This window comes from Lycorma delicatula, chromosome 4, assembly GCF_047948215.1.
Source record: "Lycorma delicatula isolate Av1 chromosome 4, ASM4794821v1, whole genome shotgun sequence".
NCBI classification, from domain to species: domain Eukaryota; kingdom Metazoa; phylum Arthropoda; class Insecta; order Hemiptera; family Fulgoridae; genus Lycorma; species Lycorma delicatula.
In genome coordinates this window covers 168,888,107-168,909,881 of record NC_134458.1, presented here as the reverse complement: position 1 = coordinate 168,909,881, position 21,775 = coordinate 168,888,107, and the positions used below count along the sequence as shown (strand labels likewise).

Below are 21,775 nucleotides of genomic sequence, written 5' to 3'. Positions count from 1 at the left end.
ATTAGTTTTTTCTGATTTACTAATCAGTGGTATACTTCAGTAAAAGATGTCAGCGAGATAAAAATTAAATCATATATGAGAATAATTTGAATTATTTTTTTCTAAATTTTAACGGGGCGTTCTCACTTGCGAAATAGATAATAAATGGTACCGGAGAAATACATCAGGTAGTTCAAATCCCTTATTTATTGATTACCCCCACACACTAAAACTGGATATCGCTGTTTATTTATTTATTTTTTGTATATTAAGAAACGATGAAAACAAAATAATGAAATAATAGTTTTGCTTTATAAATATAATATATAATTTTGATTATTTTTTTATCTATTCGTAACATCCATCTGTTCGTGATATGTCAAAACGGAATGTAGTACGATTAACCTGCTCTGTATTCAATACTCTGATGCCAAATTTTTTTTTTTTTTTTTACCTGAATTTTTACGGGCATCGACTGCTAAGGTCATTAGCCCTCGTCACATTCTTTAAAAGAAATTATTATCTCCATCAGGATCGTCATATGTAAGGGTGTAAAGGGCCGTTACATTTTATTTAAATGATGCCAAATTTTTATTATAAATGATGAATAATATCCTAGGTTTATCTTTAGAATTCTTATGTGTGGCACCGAAAATGACGTTAAAATATTTTTTTATTTATGTATTAGCAAAAATAAATTAAACTAATACGGCTCATTTTGAAAAATAAAATAATTAAACAAAGGTTTAACATTACTAAGGTATTCTTTTATAGGTTTACGTTATTAATTTGTTGTACTTGTTTTGAACAAACAAAAGCCGGCAGTTCATCTTTGAAAAAAAAAAATTGGCTAAAACCAGGAAATTCAATCATTTTTAGCTCTGTATGCAACTTTATGATAAAATAATTCGTTTTTATTGAAAAACAGTAACCAGAATTGTGAATTATATTTAAAACGTACAAATGTGTTACAAAATATTAACCAAAAATTTTCATTAAACCATTTCAGTTATTTCTTCATCGATGTATTAAAAAAAAAACAAAAAAAAACGCTGTGCTTCAAACCCTCTCTATCAATGGAAGCGAATTACGCCTCTGCATCGTCGTGTATAATTCTATACGCTCTGTTATTGGAGGGCCGAAAACCAAATTCCCACTTTGTCATTTTATTTTTTTATAACCTCCAGGACCACCGTTAGGTATTGCTTCAGAGGCTGAGATGAATGACAAGTTTTGTAGCGTGTGAAAGTGTCATGCCTGATCGGGGGGATTCGAACCCGAGACCTCCGGATGAAAGGCCGAGACGCTACCTCTCGTGCCACGGAGTCCGGCTGTCACTTTGTTTACACCAGTGTAACAACACGTGTTGCTAGTCACTTGGTTTTTTTTTTTTTTAAAAAAAAGAAAAACGTTTTTTTAAATACAGAGTTTGAGTTATTATCATAATTTTCCATAACCATGGTGTCTGGAGGAAAAGTAAAAAAGATATTTATAGTGTGCTTGATTAAAAGTACAGTATTGTGCATATATATTTCTCTGTCTTTCGTAATGTAATTGTAGTTATTAGCCATGCCTAACGTAACCTAACCTTAATGTCAATGTCAGTGTTTACGGACTAACGAATTTGTCGGACCGATGTTCCTTCCCTTTAGACCGTAGTACGAAGATGTGTGTGTGTGTGTGTGTGTGTGTGTGTGTGTTGGTGTGTGTGTGTGTGTGTGTGTGTGTGTGTATATATATGTGTGTGTGTGTGTGTGTGTGTGTGTGTGTGTGTGTGTGTGTGTGTGTGTGTGTGTGTGTGTGTGTGTGTGTGTGTGTGTGTGTGTGTGTGTGTGTGTGTGTGTGTGTGTGTGTGTGTGTGTGTGTGTGTGTGTGTAAAACGTTTTGGGGAGAGTGAACAATAAATAACATTTTTTGGTAATTTGTGATCTTAATAAAAATAATAAAAATAAAAACTAGAAAAATGTTTTGCTAAAGTGCCCCAGTAAAGATTAAAAATTTTATTTAGACCAAAACACCACCACCCCTTTACCAGTTTTTGCCAAAATTTAATACTTTCCGCTTCTCCGCCAAAAATAGTACTTGTATACCAGGTTTGAAGAAAATTTGTCAACGGGGGTCCAGAGTTATAAGACCAAATACGTTGAGATTAGATTTTTTGGACTTTGAAGTACTGGAATAAAAGTATTTCTCGCAGATTATTTACAATTTAAGTCTTTTTTTTTTTGTTAAATGTCTTCTTAAGGCACAAAACTTAAAAAAATACTTTTTTTATTTATTTTTTTTTTTTTGACAGATCTGTATACTCTTACTTTTCCGTTATAGCTGTAGCAGCATATATCGCTGTAGCCGGAAAAGTAATTGAGCACTTAATGATTTTATTTCAATCAAGTCTTTGTAATTAACAATAATAATATTATATTTATTTATACAATTATAATATTTATAGTAGCCTAAATATATAATACAATTAACCAAGATTATTTAGAAAAAAATCTGATGTGGACAACATATGACTTCTTCTACGGCTATTAAATTACATTGGCACATTTAAAAAAAAATGAATAGTACATAAAATTTTATTTCATTAAAAACTTCTGATATATATATAACAAATATAACAAATAATAACAAATATATATATATTTGTTATTATTGAATTATTATTCATCATTTAAACGTTTTTACAATGAGAGGTTGATAATTATTAATAAATCAATATATTTAAATTTAAAAAAAGTTAGCAAGATAGGCTTATTACTGCAGTTAAGAAAACGTCCAAAATCCATATTTTGTTTGATTTTGGGATTTTTTGGACACTTTTGATTCAGTGGATTGCAATCAAAAGGGGAAGTGCACAACTAGATGATACACAATCCTAAATCCAAAATTTCTACATCCTACTGCTAATCGTTTTAAGTTATGCGAGATGCATACATACGTACGTACAGACTTCACGCCGAAACTAGTCAAAATGGATTCAGGGATAGTCAAAATGGATATTTCCGTTGAAATCTAGAAATAAATTTTTTTCAGGATCACAATATCTTCCTTTACTTCGAACAAGGAAGTAAAAATATTAAAAAAAAAAAAAACTGCCGTCAATTATTTCAAGGTCATCTGACAAAAAACCGATTTGTAAAAAAAATGTAACCGGCAAATTGATAAAGATAAAACAATAGAAAAATAAATAATTATATTCTTTGAGTAATAAATATCTATCTGTATTTTCAGGCCGATCCACAATACAAGTTCACTTTAAACCAGTCAGCACTATTTAAAAAAAAATTAAATTATTTTTTTTTTTCATTTTGGAGGTTCATACTCAGTAGGAAGCATTCGGGTAAAATTAATTTTTAAGAAAATAATCCCTAAGTGGTGTTAATAAATTAAAAAAGAAAGATTAATTGTTTGAAAAATACAAAGATACAGCCATTACTCTTAATAAACAAAGTTGAAATTTTGAAGGCCTATTGATGTAGAAAATATAGATGCAAAAAACTGCCATTAAATAATTTTCTGAAGCAAGATATAGCTAAAAAAAATAAAAATATGTATTGTCACTGTGGAGGAGGGGGTGAAAATAAATTTTCATTACGTTTTGAGGTATGAGGAGTATAAAAATGGCATTCACTTAAAGTAATTGTTTTATATATATAGGCCTATGTATAAAATTTGTGGTTCGAAGATCTCCAATACTACTGGATCAGATTCATTGAAATTTAAATTTGCTGTAGTAGTGTATCTGAAGTTGTGAAAGTTAAAATTGGTCGTGTCGTTCCTGAATTATGCTCAATTTAAGGCGAGAGGGATACGGAGTCTCCCATTACCGTCGACCATCCTCGCGAGAGTGGATGAACGACGGCTCCACAGGGAGCTGTCTTCACCTCCCCGCCATCCCGTCATGCTCTGCTGTCTCTCAGAGGACTTTACGCTGTTATACTGCCCCAATAGCCGGGACTCAGTGTTTTCTGGCTCCTTCAGCATGGGGGACCTGCGCTGGAACTCAGCCTTGTTAGCTCGGGGGATCCGGAGTCTTCGTGCTTCATCGCCAGCACCAATCCGTGCATGCGCTGACGGACGGGAGCTCAACAGGAGGCTGCCCTTCACTTCCTCGTTTCCTCGTCCTTTATTTTGAGCACCTTCGTCACGAATCTCGAAACCGCCTTAAAGTTACAGGCGCTAGAGAGCATTTTACTCAGTACGTTGCCTACCTCAATATGCCCAGTGACAACGACGCAGTCTTGTAGCGTCTGTGAAAAATTCCGTGCCTGACTGTGATTCGAACCCGGGACCTCCGGATGAAAAAAAAAACAGTTTCAGGTATTTTTTTCGGACATGTAGTGGGATTGAGGGTGAAAATGAATTTTCTTTACGTTTTGTGGTATGAGGATTACGAAAGTACCATGCATGTTTAAAGTTTTGTGACTAGAAAATCTCTAAAATAGAGCATTCAAATATAAACCTATGTTGCTCGAAAATGTCCAAAACTACTAGATCAATTTAATTGAAATTCAAATATGCTGTAGTAGTGCTTTTGAAAATTTGATGAAGATTGGTCGAGTTGTTCTTCAGTTACGCTCAATTTAAGGTCGAAAACAGTCAGTATAACCTCAATTTGAGGCTACGTTCTCTATCAACCGTTATCAAAGTCGTTTTAGATTTCTATGAAAGCAAGATGAGTTTTTTGATTAATTTCTCTTCTGCCAATTAACTGCTTTAGAACAAATCGCGTCACTACAAGATCTGTTTCTTCTGACCTCAATTTGAGGTTATGTTGACTTTGCGTATTTTTCATACGAGCTTATGCAGTGAGTTTCCCTGGTAGTGAGTTTAAACTTGATGCTTGTGTGTAGGCTGTAATAGTTATTTTTAATTATTTCATAAAATTTCGTTTATAATAATTTAATTTTCTTGTAAACAGAAAATTTATTTTAATATTAATTTAAAAAAAGAATTATACCTCCTTTAGTTTTTTCATTCAGTTTATGTTTTCATTCCTCTTTCTGTACAGCTTAGTATATCAAGCTTATACTCTCAAGAATCTCATATCTGCCAACTGTATTAAAGAAATCTCTTCTTCTCACTAACATGTAACAGTAGAGACGTGGCAAATATTTTGTAGAATTTCATCCTTGTTTTGTTCTTTATAGTTCTATGAATAGTTCAACATATGGTTCTAAACGTCTTGAGATTGTTTGAAACATCCTCATCTTTGAAAAACGACAGGTCACATTCAAGGTGATTAATATGTGAAACTTGTTACAATATTAGGTTGGTTTATGACGATTCTGTCCTAATCGAATATTTGTCTGTAAAGGCCAACGTATTCGATTTCAAAGCTATTTACATCTTATACTTACAGCAGTCCTTTTGTGAGGTAAAAAAACCCTCTGCCGATCACCTTCGTTTTCCTCAATTACTACTTTGTCCTGTACATATTAAAAAGGAATTCAACCTGTACTCTTGTATTAACTTTTTTCCACTCTTTCAGAATCCTATCTTTGTAAATGTAGATATTTTCGTTCAGTTAGGTAACCGGCTGACAGCAGGTATCTTAACAAATAAGGTCGTTAGTCAGTATTTTAGCACTCCAAATACTCCAATACTTTTTAATATAATACTGCCTAACGACCTTATTTGTTAAGATTCCTGCTGTCAACCGGTTACCTAATTGAACGAAAACCATGGAGTCATCTTACATAATCTTCACAACTGATATTAAGGGATAAGAAAACCCTTTTTGAATTATTATTTCCCATAACTCTTCTCTATCAACCGTTATCAAGGTTTTTCGATGTCTATGAAAGCAGGATGAGTTTTTTGATTAATTTCTCTTCAGTCTATTAACTGCTTTAGAACGAATCGCGTCACTACAACGCCATTTTCTCTGAAACTTACTTGCTTCTCCCCGATAAGATAATTCGTGATAGCTTTTAAGCGCTTATTGATTATGGAAGCATAAAATTTGTATAAAGTATTCAGAAAACTGTTTCCTTTTGATATTAATACTCATATTAAATTAATTTTAATTTATGATAACGTATATTATAATCTGAGAAATTACGCTACTTTCAAGTCTATTGGATGTGTTGTAAATCCGTAATGATTAAATTTCATCCAAAAACTAATTATTTAATTGTTTTTAAAATTTAATTGGAGAATTATAAACAAAAATTATGATTTTTTTTTGCTTGTAATTATTTTTAATTTTTTTAATAAAAAATGAAAAAAATAACAATAGTAAATAATGAATAACTAGAAACAATCATTTGTCGGTAATTTATAAACACACATTTTTTAAATATATTTAATTATTTCTAGTTCTTTATAAACGTTAATAAATTATATTAATAATTTATAATTAATGCATTTATTATTACAGGTGGGTTGTCATTTTAGAGGTCAGAAATGACGAGGATGGGCTCCGCTGCGCAGCTGGGTGATACTACAGCAAGGCGTTTCAGCAAGGGCATCAGGTAAAACAAGAATAAAAATAATAATGATAATAAAGTTAGATAACATCTATTCAGACTTACAATTTTTATGATAATTATTGTTTTCTTTATAATTGTTAAAAAAAATAAAATCGGTCAGTGATGTAACTAAATTTTTCTAATATTTGCATAGAGCATATTTAACCCTTCACCAGATTACACTCCAAAATAGATATAATAATAAAATAAATTCTATAATAATTTTTTAACAGTAAAATCTTTTACAAACTGAAATTTTTCAGTTTCTGTAAAAGAACAAAAAAACAAAAATCTAACAAAATTAATGGATTTCGATTCTATCTCAGTGTTAAAAGTTGAAAACTAGTTCCACAATAATAAAGTGTAATAATATATTAGCCGGTCTGGGGCCCAGGCGAACCCCGGAGCCAACACAGAAACCTGAAAAAGAAACTTAATTATAAAAGACAGAATACAAGTAGTAGTAGTAACTGTGGTAATTGGTATAGTAAATAATGAAGTAAACGGATTAATTTTTTTTCTTTACTGAGTATCTTTACCCCCAAGGGTGATGCTAGGGCCTCGGTCTATGGCTTAAAACCTTTTCTGGGACAACATGAATATCCTGCAAATTTGCAATCGGTCGGTTGGTTCTAGCGTGATGCGAATATACATGGTCATTCACGGGAACCGGATGTTTTTGAAGTGGGTTGTACTCGGGCGTTCGCGGTGGGAGGGGCACGTGGCTGGTGTCTGACGTTTCCTTTGTTCATAGCATTTACATTTTAGTCGTTGAGATGGAGCCGTGGACGCTAGACCAACGCCTGTACGCGTATGACAGTTTTGTGCGAAATGACGAATCCGTAACTGCTGTTCAGCGAGATTTCCGCCGTCAGTTTAATATCCATCGTAATGCAAGTGTCCCTTCTCGTAACACAATATTGCGATGGGTAAACAACCTTCGAACAAGCGGTTCAATATTGAAGAAAAAACCACCGGGTCCCCGACGACCTGCTAGCACTCCGAAGAACATCGAACGAGTAAGGGAAGCCATTGTCAGAAGCTCACGCCGCTCTATTCAGAGGCATTCAGCAGCGCTTCAAATGAGCACAAGTACGGTAAGACAAATTCTACATACAGACCTGCATTTCCATCCTTACAAGATAGCCGTCGTACAGCAGTTAAACGAGGAAGATTTCACGCAGCGATTACAATTTTGTCGACAAATGCTTACCGTTTTTGAAGAAAATGAAAATTTGTTATTGTTAATGAGTGACGAAGCCCATTTTCATTTGAATGGCTTCGTCAACAAACAGAATTGCCGGTATTGGGCAGAAAGAAACCCACATCAGCTTCACGAGAGACCACTTCATAGCCCAAAGGTGACTGTCTGGTGTGCAATAAGAAAGGTCGGTGTTATTGGACCATATTTTTTTGAAGAAAATGACGCTGCCGTAACTGTAACAGCTGATCGTTACATCGCGATGTTGAATACGTTTTTCATCCCTGAGTTACGAAACCGGGGAATCGATTTTCAAAATGAGTTATTCCAGCAGGATGAAGCTACAGCGCACACAGCGAGGGCAACGATGGCTGTTCTCCGTAACTTGTTTCCGGGACGGATCGTTTCCAGATTCGGCGACATTCCTTGGCCCCCTCGGTCCCCCGACTTAAGTAGTTGTGATTTTTTTCTGTGGGAGTTTCTGAAATCGCGTGTGTACGGCAATAAACCGCGTACATTGGAGGACCTAAAGATCGCAATTCGTCATCACGTCACCCAGATTCATGTAGACATGCTGCAAAGAATTGAGGCCAGTTACCGTGAAAGGCTACAACAATGTATTGCCCAAAATGGACATCACTTGCCGGACATAATTTTTCCTTCATGAGTAAGTAACAAATGCTTTGATTTAACAAGTGTTTTAGTACCAATAAAACGTTTTTAAAGTAAATATTTAATTTTTTATGATTATTTTAAAAACATCCGGTTCCCGTGAATGACCCTGTATATATATATATATATATATATATATATATATATATATATATATATATATCGATCTACCAGATCTCTCGGTTATTTAGAAAGTCGCATCACGACTAACCTACTAGAACCAATCTACTGAATGCTTTAAAATTTTCAGGATATTCGTGTTATCCCAGGAAAGGTTTTAAACCGTAGACCGAGGCCCTAGAAACCCACCGGGTTGGTCTAGTGGTTAACGCGTCTTCCCAAATCAGCTGATTTGGAAGTCGAGAGTTACAGCGTTCAAGTCCTAGTAAAGCCAGTTATTTTTACACGGATTTGAATACTAGATCGTGGATACCGATGTTCTTTGGTGGTTGGGTTTCAATTAACCACACATCTCAGGAATAGTCGAACTGAGAATATACAAGACTACACTTCATTTACACTCATGCATATCATCCTCATTCATCCTCTAAAGAATTATCTAAACGGTAGTTACCGGAGGCGAAACAGAAAAAAGAAAGAAAGATAGTTAGATATATATAGAGGCCTATTTATATGAAATTTCATATATATATATATATATATGGAAATTTAATTTTAATTGAATAGTATTTTTGTACTTAAATCTCAAAACATAAAGAAAATTCAATTTCATCCTCCCAGTTCCCCTCGTGCGAAAGTAATATTTTACTTTTCTTCGAAAAGTCGGTAAAAAACAAAAAAAAAACATTAATCATAAAATTTTCCGCAAAATGTATGTACGTACACATGTGTTAGTTTGCATTTTGATTAATATTTCCGGACTGGCTCAAGAATTCGAAAAAAATTTTCATTTTTTTAAATCTTTCATTTGTAAAATGGCTCAAAAAATTGTTATGTAATCTAATTGTTATGTATGTGATTGATTTCATTAAATTTTGGAAAGCGTTTTAAAAGACTGAGGAGTAATTTTCCCCATTTTTAATTTTTGCTTTTCGTATAGTAGTCGTAAAACCTTGAGCTTTTTTACGATGAAAGTACTTAGTAAGTTACTTAAAATTCAAAAGTTTTAATTCAGTCGGATTTTGTGATGAGGGAGTATTCAAAATTATTTCTTAACAGTTTTTGCCTCGTACGTTGAATCTTGTTGACCAAAAAAGTAAAAATTGGACAAATAGTTGATTAAATACATCCCAGAGTTGCCTGATCTTGGATCTCAACGGACAGAGTCATCAATAAACTATATTTGTTTTAGCCTTGTTAAATAACATGCACCATATCGGGCCGAGTTAATAATTAATAATATAAGTAAATAATTACTCAAATAATTAACCAACCGGGCTGGTCTAGTGGTTAACTCGTTGTCGCAAATCATTTAACAGCTGATTTTCGAAGTCGAAGGTTTTGAGGTTCGAATCCTAGTAAAAGTTAGTGCTTTTATACGGATTTGAATATTAAACAGTGGATAATGATATACTTTGGTGATTGGGATTAAATTAATCACTCGTCTTAGGAACGCCGGCCTGAGTCTGTATAAGGCTACACATCATTTACATGTCATACATATCATCCTTATCTCATTGTCCCGAGAAGGGGTTGCTTATTAATCACTAGTTGAATAGATTGCAATGTACACATTAGGTAAATAAAAAAAATTAAAAAAATGATTAACCCTTAAAAGCAAGGAGGCTCTGAATGAGACCCGTACTTAAAATATCACTTTTTTAAACTTTAATTTTCAAGATTGTAATTCCAGCTGTACCTTGCATTAATGTAAACAAAGTGGAATCCCAGTTAAAATTATTAATTTTTTTTTTTTAATTTTTGACCCTTTATCGGTTTTCAAGTTGTTATTGAAAATGTTGTATAGGGTAGCTGTTGAATAAGGGGCTAATTTTTTTTGGGGTCAAAGTGGAGTCAAATATTTTTACTCTTTTGATCTTTTTCGTAATTGTAGGTACTTAAATTGTACAATGCAATTGTAGATTCGTAAATACGAGTATTACATAATTAAGTCATGAATAGTTAAAAATTCCAAAAACGTATATGAAATAAAACTCTTGTCAGGGGCAAACCCGAGAAAGTTATGCAAATTTTTGCCGTCCTTTTTTTATCATCGATTAGGTCATCTAAAAAATGAAAGAACTCCATTTCTTTTTAAGGGAATTGTATTACTTGTACCATCTGAGAGCGGTTGGAAATTATTCTTTTTCTCATTTAATTTTATTTAGAGATTAATAATAATTAATTATTATTAATATCGGTAAACTAAAAGTCAAAACATGAAAAAAATAATTTATATTGTTTTTAATAGTAGAAGACATAATTCGTTTTATGAAATTCTTTGAAAAACATTTTCTAAGATATTATTTCCAATTATATTTTGTTGATATTATTATTTTTTAAATTCGAAAATAGAAAACTTCAAAATCGTTTACAAATATAATTTAATTATCTTATAAAACTAGATTATTTCGATTGTTTGCTACTCATCAGTAGAGATACTCGAATTAAAAAAATTATTAGTGTAAAAAAAAAATTAAATAGAATTAATATTAAAAAAAAATTATTTGACCAATAAACTAGTCTTGATCTGAACATCTGATTTTGTTTGCATCTGATGGAAATATTTTCTGTGTCCCGGTAAGTTCATTCATGTATCAAATTTTCACCGATTCAGTTTGAGTTTTTGGGTAATTTTATTAATTTTTCTTTGTTGTATTTTACAAAAAAATTTCCATTATTTAATGCTTATGTGGTGAATTAATCATCTACCAAAAGAATAAAAAAATTTAAAAAAATTAATTACAAACGCGCGCGCGCGCACACACACGAGGTCTAAATATTTTTCTATTGTTGCTACGTAAGACGTAACAAAACTTTTCGTGAAACAATTGTTTGTAGTGCGTTACAAAAGCGAGTGATTCTAATTATGAGTAACGTTGTGCAATCAAGTTTTGTGTTAAACTCTGTGAGAACGCTGTTGAAACTTTTTCAATATTAAAAAGGGCGTATAGAGATGACGTTCTGTAATGAGCCCAAGTTTTTAGCTGGTGTAAAGCATTTTCAGATGACCGGGAATCAGTTACGGACGATCACGCTCTGGAAGACCGTTAACATCAAAAACTGACGACAATGTTGAGCGAATCAGACTTGATACGGTACAACCGACGATTAACTGTCAGAATGATTGCAGAACAATTAAATTTGAACCGTACCACAGTCCATCAAATTTTGAAAAACGAATTGGACATGAAAAGATTCGTGCAAAATTGGTCCCAAGAAATTTCACTCTTGACCAGAAAAACAACAGGGTGGAAGTGTGCCGCGATCTTCTAGGGCGAATTTAAGCTGATCCTGATTGTCTAAAAAAATGTTATTACTGGTGACGAATCTTGGATATTTGAGTACGACTCAAAAACAAAACGCCAGAGCAAGGAGTGGCACACTTCAAACTCACCACGTCCCAAACAAGCAGAAATGAACAAATCAGAATCAAATGCTAATTTGTTTCTTCGATAGTAATGGTATTGTCCATAAGGAGTTTTTGCCTACAGGACAGACTGGTAAATCAATATGTTTACCGAGAAATTCTTGAAAGACTGAGAAAAAGAGTTACCCATGTGAGACACATTTACCCATGGGTAAATGTGTTACCCATGTGCATCATGACAATGCACCTTGTCACATTGTATTCTCAATTAATGAGTGTTTGGCAAAGAAAAACATTCCTGTAGTTCCTCAACCACCTTATTCACCTGACTTGAGGCCCTGCGACGTTTTCCTATTCCTGACTTTAAACAAACACCTCAGAGGACACCATTTTGGAACAGTAGAGAACAAAAAAAAAAATGTAACCGACCATTTGAAGGATATTCCGGTTTCTGAGTTCCAACACTGCTATGAAGAGTGCGAAAACCGTTTGAAGCGTTTCGTGGCTTCCCAAGGGAACTATTTCGAAGGTGATAGTGTCCATGTTTTAATTGGATTGCAAATAAAACGTTTTTCTGCACCAGTCTCATTACTTTATTTACAGACCTCGTGTATATATATGATGTATTAAACATGTATACATTATTTATTATGTATACAGGTTAAATAATATATATATGTACAAAACAGGTCAAATGTAAGTATAAAAATTGCTCTTATTTAGTTTTTAACATGGGAAGTTCAATTTTAGTTTTAACTGATTATAATACGAATTAACTTCATCCAAGATATTTGTTATTTTTTTAAATTAATTAAATCAAAGCCTAATAAACGAATAAATTTATTTTTAGGTCTTCTAAGAAGAGTAGTGTAATGTATTCTGATTATTATGACGATGAAAAAGACGAGTCTAACAACGGTTTAGCTAATCAGCGATCAATATCTTTGGTAAGTTTCAGTATTTATTTATATTTTACTAATTAATAATATTTAAAAACCATTACAAATGATAATTTTATTTATTAAATTGCGTATTTTATAATTGCTACTTCAATGTGGTTATTGAAAGGAAAAAATTTAGTGGTTCCGGCCGGGATCGAACCGGCGACCTTCTGCGTGTAAAGCAGACGTGATAACCACTACACCACGGAACCGTCTTACGTCCCCACTTCAGAATGATATTATATTAGTAGTACCGTGCTGTGTAATTCAACACTCGTGTTCTGTTATAATTAATGCTGAAGTAAAAATAGTCATATTTATTTATATATTATTTTCCTTAATATAATTAGCTAATATAATTAGCCGATACATTTTTGTTTTATTTATAAATTAGTTAGAAAATGACGTTTAGTAATTTATGTCTTATTTAAGAAAAAAACGAATACTTTTATTTTAAAAAGTCGACACAATTCTCTTTGAATTCAAAATTTGGTTAATGTCACACACTTTTTTAAATCTATTTTTCTGCTTTTATACCTTTTAATCTTTTAATTTCAACATTTTTGTAGTAACATTTTTATAGTACAACTATATTGTAGTAAGGATTTAATACGCGCATCTTTTTACTCCGATTCGTTTTAAAGTCTTTATTTTGAATATAATATACGAAGTGATTAACTCAATGTAGCCACCACTGGGATTTCGAAAAATATAAGAAACACAAATCACTTGGAAACCTTTCCTATTTTGTATTTATTATTTTTTGTTATGGGATTTAAAACTACGTTTTGACATTTTGAAAGATTACATTTTCCATTATTGTGACCGATTTAAATTATATTTTGATTATTACATTTCTAGACCTTTTTATCTTGGTGCTTTTTTATAAATCTGTTTTGAATCTATTACGTATGGAATTTCCTTTATTGTACTTGATTTTCAGAGAGTGGTTTTAATTACTTTTTATTTTCGATTTGGACAAAAATTACATTTTTTAAACACATTACGAATTTGATAAAGCATTTCAATAGTGGTATGAAAGTTATTTTATTTTACTTTTAGGGCTCACCTTAAATTGGCTAAATGGGATGAGACCTGAAAATAACTGTAATTTTAACCCGTACTTTAAAAATAGCGATCATCTGTGTTTTTTAAATAACCGAAATATATGGGAGAAAATATTATATTTTTCACTACCACTCCGCCGATATCATTGGCGGAGTGATATCGCCTTAACCGTTCAGCTGGAAGTTTACTCGTTTGTCTTAGAAAACCATGTCACGTGCACGCTTAAATGTTTTCCTTATTTGTAGCGTATGTATGTTTGTAGGTAAACGGTCGTCCGGCTCCTTCGTCGTGCGTAACACTTGTGCGACCGTTTTTGAATTTTTCAATCCATTCGTAGACACTCCGTTACGGCAACACACTGTTCCCGTACTGTACCGAAAGTCTTCGATGAATTTCGGCCCCTGATACACCTTCCGACTACAAGATTACTGAACGTTGCTCTTCTTTGGTGCCAACAGAAAGCGGAGCAGCTATGGTTAACGGCAGAGCAGTGAAAGACTTAAATAAAGCAAATATAGAAATAAAAAATTGTCAAGGTAGGAAAAAATTTAGAGAAAAAAATCCGCAGAACAAAGGTTCTTGTGAATGAAAAAAAGAAAAAAAAGCGCATCTGCTGGACAGAAGAAAGAAAGGCACAGCATTATGAAAGAATGAAAGAATTTTGTAAGAGAAAAATCAGAACAGAAGGAATTAAATTGATTTTTCGTGATCCTCTGCGGGCCAGTTCGAGAAAAAGAAATTGTAAAAATGATTATTGTTATTACTGTTCGGTTTTTACGAATGCAAAAATAAAACATTTTTTATTGGCAAAATGAAGTTAATAATAATTTTATTAAATAAAATAAAATTAATGTATTGAATTAATTATTATTATTAGTGAAAATAGAATAATTATTTTTTTGGTTAACCGGGTACAGGAAGCACAACTGCAACAAGAGATAAGTATTAAAAATGAAAAAACACGACTTCCAAAAAAAAAAAATACATTGCGCTAATGTAAGATAATTACTAATTTAGGATAATTAAAGGGCATGTTGGTGACAATTTTACATATAGCATAACTTTTTTAAATTATTTTAACATATATATATATATATTTACGACACTTCCGGTAACGTAAGGAATACAACCTAGGTTCATACCTCTAAATCGGTTCAGCCGTTGAGCTGTTACGATGGAACAAACATTACATACATTTATATATCCTAACTAAATACATTACACTTCTTTTTGGGCAGTCGTGTAAAAAATAACAAATTATTCAGTAAAAGATTTTGGTCCGACTTGACTTCCCTGAACCAATGACGTTTTTACTTTAGTGATTTAGCATTATTAAAAGTACAACTGAGAAAACAATTAAAATTATTAATAAAAAAGTTGATAACCGGTTCACTCCGGTAAATACTAGATAAGTAAATACTAGATACGACTGGATGTCCAATCTTGAAAATTAAAGTTTAAAAAAAACTTTAATTAAAAACTTTAATTATAATGTTTTAAGTACGGGTCCCATTGAACCTCGTTGTTTCTCGAGACCTAAAAATGGATATATTGGAGTAATTAAAATTTATTTATTGTAGTAATGATTTACTTCAATTAGTTGACCCTATATGTTACAATAGCAAAAAACAAGGCTAAAAAATTGTGGTTTACTAAAAAAGAAACATAGGTTCTGTGATGCCTTCTTCTCCCATGGGATCGAAAAATATGTGTAGCTGGGATAAATTAAATAAATATTTGTGCCAGATTTCAACTTTTCTGGTCAACCGATTTTCAAAATATGATACAAAAATGTTAAGAACTATCTTTTAATACTCTCCATACTTAAATCCGAACGACAAACTTTGCATTTGTAAAAAACCTATTAAGCACACTTTTATCGTACTAAAGCTCCTTTTTTACGACCATTATACAATAAGTGAAAAATTATGAAAACTGCCCTTTTTTTATTTTCATCCAAAATTTAATGTCATTAATGCTGTTATACAAAATATCTTTGAGCCATTTTCATAGAATTTATGTTGAAACTTACCGAAAATATTAATTAAAATACAGGAATACAACACATCTTCCGGAAATTTGTATAACTTTTTTTTATGTTTTTTGTTTTAAGGAGATCTTAAAACAAGGAATTTGTAAAATATCGATACACAACATTTTTTTCGGTCTCTATATACTCCTTTAAGAACTATATAGCAAATCTTTTTAAATGACTAATATATTGAAATCGATCGACTGGAAATTTGTTTGTCTGTGAACACTTGACAACACAAGCTACATATTTTCAATGAAAATATACAGTTTTTATTCGTCATTTACCTTAATTACTGCAGATTTCCTTTAAATAAACTTTCTTTTTCCTGTTTAGCCTCGGAGAATTACCGTTCAGGTATTACTTCAGAGGATGAATTAGGAATGAAATGTAGTCTTGTGCAGTCTCAATTCGACCATTCCTGAGATGTGTGGTTAATTGAAACCCAACCACCAAAGAACACCGGTATCCACGATCTAGTATTCAAATCCGTATAAAAGTAACTGCCTTCAATAGGACTTGAACGCTAGAACTCTCGACTTCCAAATCAGCTAATTTGGGAAGACGCGTTCACCATTAGACCAACCCGGTGGGTTCCTTTAAATAAACTAAAAATTTCAAAAGTAACGCAAAAAAGAACAACGTATTCATTTCTTCTATCAAGTGGCTTACTAGAAATAATTCTTCAAAAGTAAGGGTTTCTCGTGATGCATACGTTATTGGTGAATTAGCTTCGATGTAACGACCGTACAGTCGAAAAGAATACCATTTGTTGGTTTCATTGCCCGGATACAGAAAATACATTTAAAAAATAATTAAAGAAGGTTTAATTTATCTGATATACCTAAATATACCAATAAAAAAATTATATTATTTTTAAAAAATATCTGTTTAATTTTTTTTTTTATATAAACTTCATTTATCTTTTTTACAAAGTTTCCCTAAGGTTTTCTGAGATTTTTCAGGTTTTTACAGTCGGCTCCTTTCCCTAATCCAAATAAACTAAAGCACGCTAACTAAGTTACGGTAATAAAAGGTAACTGACCGGTTTATCTGTCATATTCGTTTTTACATAACTTCGATTATGTTACTGTTCGATGATGAAGATCATCGCTTGAGGCCAGTGATCCATTTAAAATAAATAGAATAAACAAGTAAGTAAATTATTTATCTTTATTAAGGCCAAGTTCTAATCAATACCTAGGCCTTAAATCAAGACCAAATATCAATTATGATATTTCTAGCAAATTAGAGACAATTCCTTCCATCAGTCTCCGGAAGTTGAATCACCATTATTTAGAGAATAAAAAAAGAATTCGTAGTTTTTATTCACCAGAAACATTAACAATGAATCTAATCATGATTTCATGAGTAAATTGTCCTCAGAAATGGCCTTGATGGAACTGCCTGTTATTCTCTCTCACTCACTGCTTATAAAATTATCTTCCATCATTAATTATCAATTATTTTTTGTAATCTTTTTTTTATCTTCCTGTACAGACGATTTAACCACAGCTTATTCCATTCACTTCACAAATATTTACATAAATGTTAATAAGTAGCTCAGCAAATTGGATCCTATCAGTAGAGCATTTTCTTAATAATATAAGTCACTCATAATCTACATGTAATTTCGTTTAATCTTGTTTTAATTCAGCGGTTGAAATAGCTAACATCTATCTTTATATTTTTTAATGTTTAATTTTTTTCATAATAATATTGATTTTATTTTTAAAATATCTGCGAAAGCGCTAAGTGGAATTAACAACAGAAAAAATAACAATACTAGTATGTTAATTATTTTACTAACTTAATTATTTTAACAAATTTAAAAATTTTATATATGTATTATATGTACATCATTTCAGCCATTATCGATCCACTAGGATGATAGCCTCTTCAGCATGTTTCCAACTAATATGATCTTGTGTGATCTGCTATTTCGGTCCAACGTACTTGATAGTATCATCAATCCAACGAGCCTTTGCTCTATTTTGTGGGCGTTTAACTTCTAGTGATATCAACTCAAGTGCTAATTTAGTCCCATCATCTGCCATCAGTTCTTCTTGCTACATGGCCTGCCTCACCGCCATTTTAACTCATTAAGTTTCATGATGATATTATGCACTTTCGTCTGCTCTCTGATCCATTTGCAGATCTTCCTATCCCGCCTGGTAACACTAAGCACGTATGTTCTATATTTCTTTGTGCTACCCAGGTTCTGTAATGATTAAACGGTTAATGTTGTTTCACTTCCATAGTTAAGAACTGACAGGATGCATTGATCGAAAACTTTCTTTTTATGCATATGCAAAAGTGGAGTTTGTTCTTGATAACGCTGTTAAGTCTCCCGAATGCCTGCCACCCAAGCTTCACTCGTTAAACTTCTTTTACTGTGTCACCCTCAGTTGACATCCGTTGGTCAAGATATATGTAATGATCTACCTGTTCGAGTTCTTCTCCAGAAACAAAAATCTTTCTTTCCTTGGCAAACTTGTTGAACATGACCTGGCTCATTTTAAGATTCATCCTTAAATCGTAGGTTTCACCAGCCATCTATAGTTCCTGTGTGTATATATATATATATATATATATATATATATATTATACGCGTGTATGATAATATTATGGCTGATATATTTTAGCCTCAATATATATATATAAATTAATATATATATATATATATATATATATATATATATATATATACTTACATACGAGTATATATTAATGCTAAAAGGTAGCCTTAAAAGGTTGAGAATTTGAGGACATAAAATAAACAAAAAAATTCGTGTGGACAAATACTCTATCTAGTAAAACATATAGCGATAAAACCAATATTTATGGAGCTATTAATGATTAAACAATTTCGGTGGTCGCCGTTTTGGAATTTTAAAAGATAAAATTTAAAAATTTATTTATTTTGTAGAATATGTTGTCGGGCACATTTACATTAAAGTTCTATAAAATATCTCAATCCGTTTTTAAGATATGAATCTTTATTGGAAAATACAAAATGGTGGACAGAGGGAAGCCAAATAATTACTGTCCTGAAGGAGATGGGCACTAATCTACATGAAAAATTTTTTGTTTATTTTGATTTCCTGAATCAGTCCGTTAAGTTTCGCCAACACCTTCCGGGGCATTATATATATGTATCTACATATTACTCTAATTATAATCTATTTAATATAAAAGTATAAATAAATAAGGAATGGAATTCCAGATGCAAAAAGGAAATGCATTAATATTTGCTTACAAGGAAGCTATCACAACTATAAAAAATTTAAAAAATCCACAACACCCGCCTTCTCTGAAAGTAATGATGACCTACATCTTCATAATAAATTAAAAATTATCATGCTGTCTGCAGTTAAAACATATGTTTTACTATGAATTTTTCAGTAAATCAATTGTTTCAGTATGTAAATTTTACGTGAACACACACTCATCATTGAAAGTAGCCGTTCTTTAATGTGTTCGAATAAAACCGTAAAAAGAGACCCTGAGGTTCAATAGCCAATTTCATTGTTGGTTCTTTGTTGTAATTTTGGAGGCATCTCAAACCCGTGTTTCGCTATGTATTTTGCAGTAAATCCACTCTTTCAGCGTGTAAATCTTAGAATACATGAACTGAGGTTCAATAGCCAAACTTTTTTCAGGGGTTAAAGGTCAACATGGCTATTGAATGTAAGGTTTTCATACTACTGGCACCTACCTATATGTCCAGGTTATATCCGATTACGGCAAGGGAAATGCAGATACGAGTTAAAAGCTGTGCAAAAATAACTTCAGCGCTTTACTTTTTGATGAAATTCGGTTAAAGGTAGCGGTTCAGTAAGTGAACAAGATGAGAAACTCGGGCGTTACTTATACGATGAAAAAATGCGGCCTCGCTTAGGATTTCAGATAAAAATACGAAATCTACACGACGGATTGTAGAACAACGGGTCTAGACGACGTCGCTAACCGGAAGGGAATATGTCGGCGAAGACGCCGGAAAGTTTAGCGTTTTCTTCCGCTGCGGTTGCTCTTAGGATTCTTCAGATACTACAAACTCGGGCACAATAAACTATATACAAACTCAGAATACGATACTACAATACTCTGATTCGGGCTTCGACCGATAATAACGCGTTGATCGTTCCGGCCGGAAAAAGTTTCACAATGGAAACCTCAAAAATCGTGTGGAACGTACTCCACGTGACGTTTCGGACGAAAGATAGTTGTCGCGCTGAGACTTGTACCGAGACTAGTGACCTCTTAAGTGGACTGTGTTTGCGGCCTGAAAGCAAAATTTTCATGGTCCAGTTCTCGTACCTTTTTCGATTTTTTAGTAAAGACCAAATCAATGTTTATTGATTTCCAAAGGAATACGAGCGTGTATTTTAAAGATTTTTGTAATTTATATTAATCCTGTTATATGTTTCCATGTTACACGTGTAATTATATAATCTTAAGATTCTATATAGTTTTGATTATTTTCTGAAAATCACAACAGATGTTAATAATTTTCCTCACATTTAAGGAAACATTTTGTACGCTTCTCTTATAGAGATAAAAAAAAGTAAAAATCATATAGTTTGTTTCGTTTAATAAAATCTGCTTAGATTTTCTGAAATTAACTAAGTCCTACCATGCTGCTAGTACGTATGAGTCTGTTAGTGTGCGGTTGCAAGCACAAGGCAATATAGAGCGCAGTATATAAGTTTCTGTGAGCAAGTGGAATATCTAAAAAGAGTGTGGAAGGGAGTGAGAGAGTCACAAGAAGATAAAGCAAGTGGAAGAGAGATTTGCCGGCACGTCATACATATACGTGTTCTAAGAAAATTAATATAAAATAATGGTTTATTTTTCCGTTGTACCCATAAAGGAAAATTATACTATAATTTGTTCGACGAATTGTAAACATATGTGTACAGTCTCAATGTATTCGCGATATGTTGGCCCGAGTTAACATATAAAACTCCGTCGTATTATTGTGTAAAATCTGCAACAGTTACTTTCTTGTGACGTTAACCTCGTGCATCGAGCAACTTCCCTTTCTGGTGAACAATACCAATTAAATAACACTACATGCCGTTTAGGTATTTCAACAGTAAAACAAATTTTTCAAACGCATTATAAATTAATTTTCAATTCCTAGAAAATTAATCTCCTATTATCTCGAGTGTTAAAGATATCGCTGTCGCTTTTAAGAGAACATAAGAATTAAACTTTAATGCGTTAATTTATCGCCAAGAAACAGTTTAAGGTTTGCGCATATCTTTTTTTTCTTTTATTCACACCTATGATTGGTTGGAATTTATTGCCTAATAATTGGTCAATTCCTATTACAAATGCGATTGGTGTGAAGTGGTGACTGATTGGTTAATTGTATTCGTATTGGTGATTGGTTACGGAAAGTGTTATCTGCGATATGATAGGATGAATGTGTATTGTCATTGCTTTATTTTTGTCGGTTTTGCTTTGGGAGGATTAGAATCGTGTTTGGGTCATATTTCAATCTTTTTACGCACGTAAGGTGATTGTTATGAAGGGGCAATAGTAAAATAAGTTTTCACCGTATAAGTACCATTATTAGAAGCCAGTGTATGCCGGTATCTAAATCTCTTACATATTCTTTCATTAAACACTGCTATTATAAAATCTCATACAAAAATTATTAATTTTATACGCATGTATTTTTACGATTACCCCTTAACATATGCTTGCTTTTGAAAAGATAACCGATATAACTTATCGTGAAACGTTACCTGTTTGGAAGATTTAAAAGGGTTGAATTTTTACTTTGGAATTTCATTAATTTGTGGAAATTTTATTAAAATATTACGCCACTTCTTTCAGATTTTGACTTCCAATATATCGTCCAATTCGTTATCACGTTTGTTTTGAATATAAAAACCATACATTTGC

General features: G+C 32.3%; 1 protein-coding gene and 1 non-coding gene across 4 annotated transcripts in view; one reads left to right on the top strand and one right to left on the bottom strand.

Annotated features, from left to right (window-relative positions):
* The window catches only part of sprt (PDZ domain-containing protein sprite), a 366,819-nt gene that overhangs the window by 280,362 nt on the left and 64,682 nt on the right, over positions 1-21,775 (top strand). For all 3 annotated transcript variants that reach the window (XM_075364677.1, XM_075364676.1, XM_075364675.1), the window contains 2 exons: positions 6,365-6,458; positions 12,669-12,765. In XM_075364677.1, coding sequence (XP_075220792.1) covers positions 6,391-6,458; positions 12,669-12,765 — 165 coding nt within the window. In that variant the 5' untranslated portion in view covers positions 6,365-6,390. The remainder of the gene's footprint in view (positions 1-6,364; positions 6,459-12,668; positions 12,766-21,775) is intronic.
* On the bottom strand, positions 12,899-12,971 carry TRNAV-UAC (transfer RNA valine (anticodon UAC)). The gene has a single exon. It is a non-coding gene; the product is annotated as a tRNA-Val (tRNA).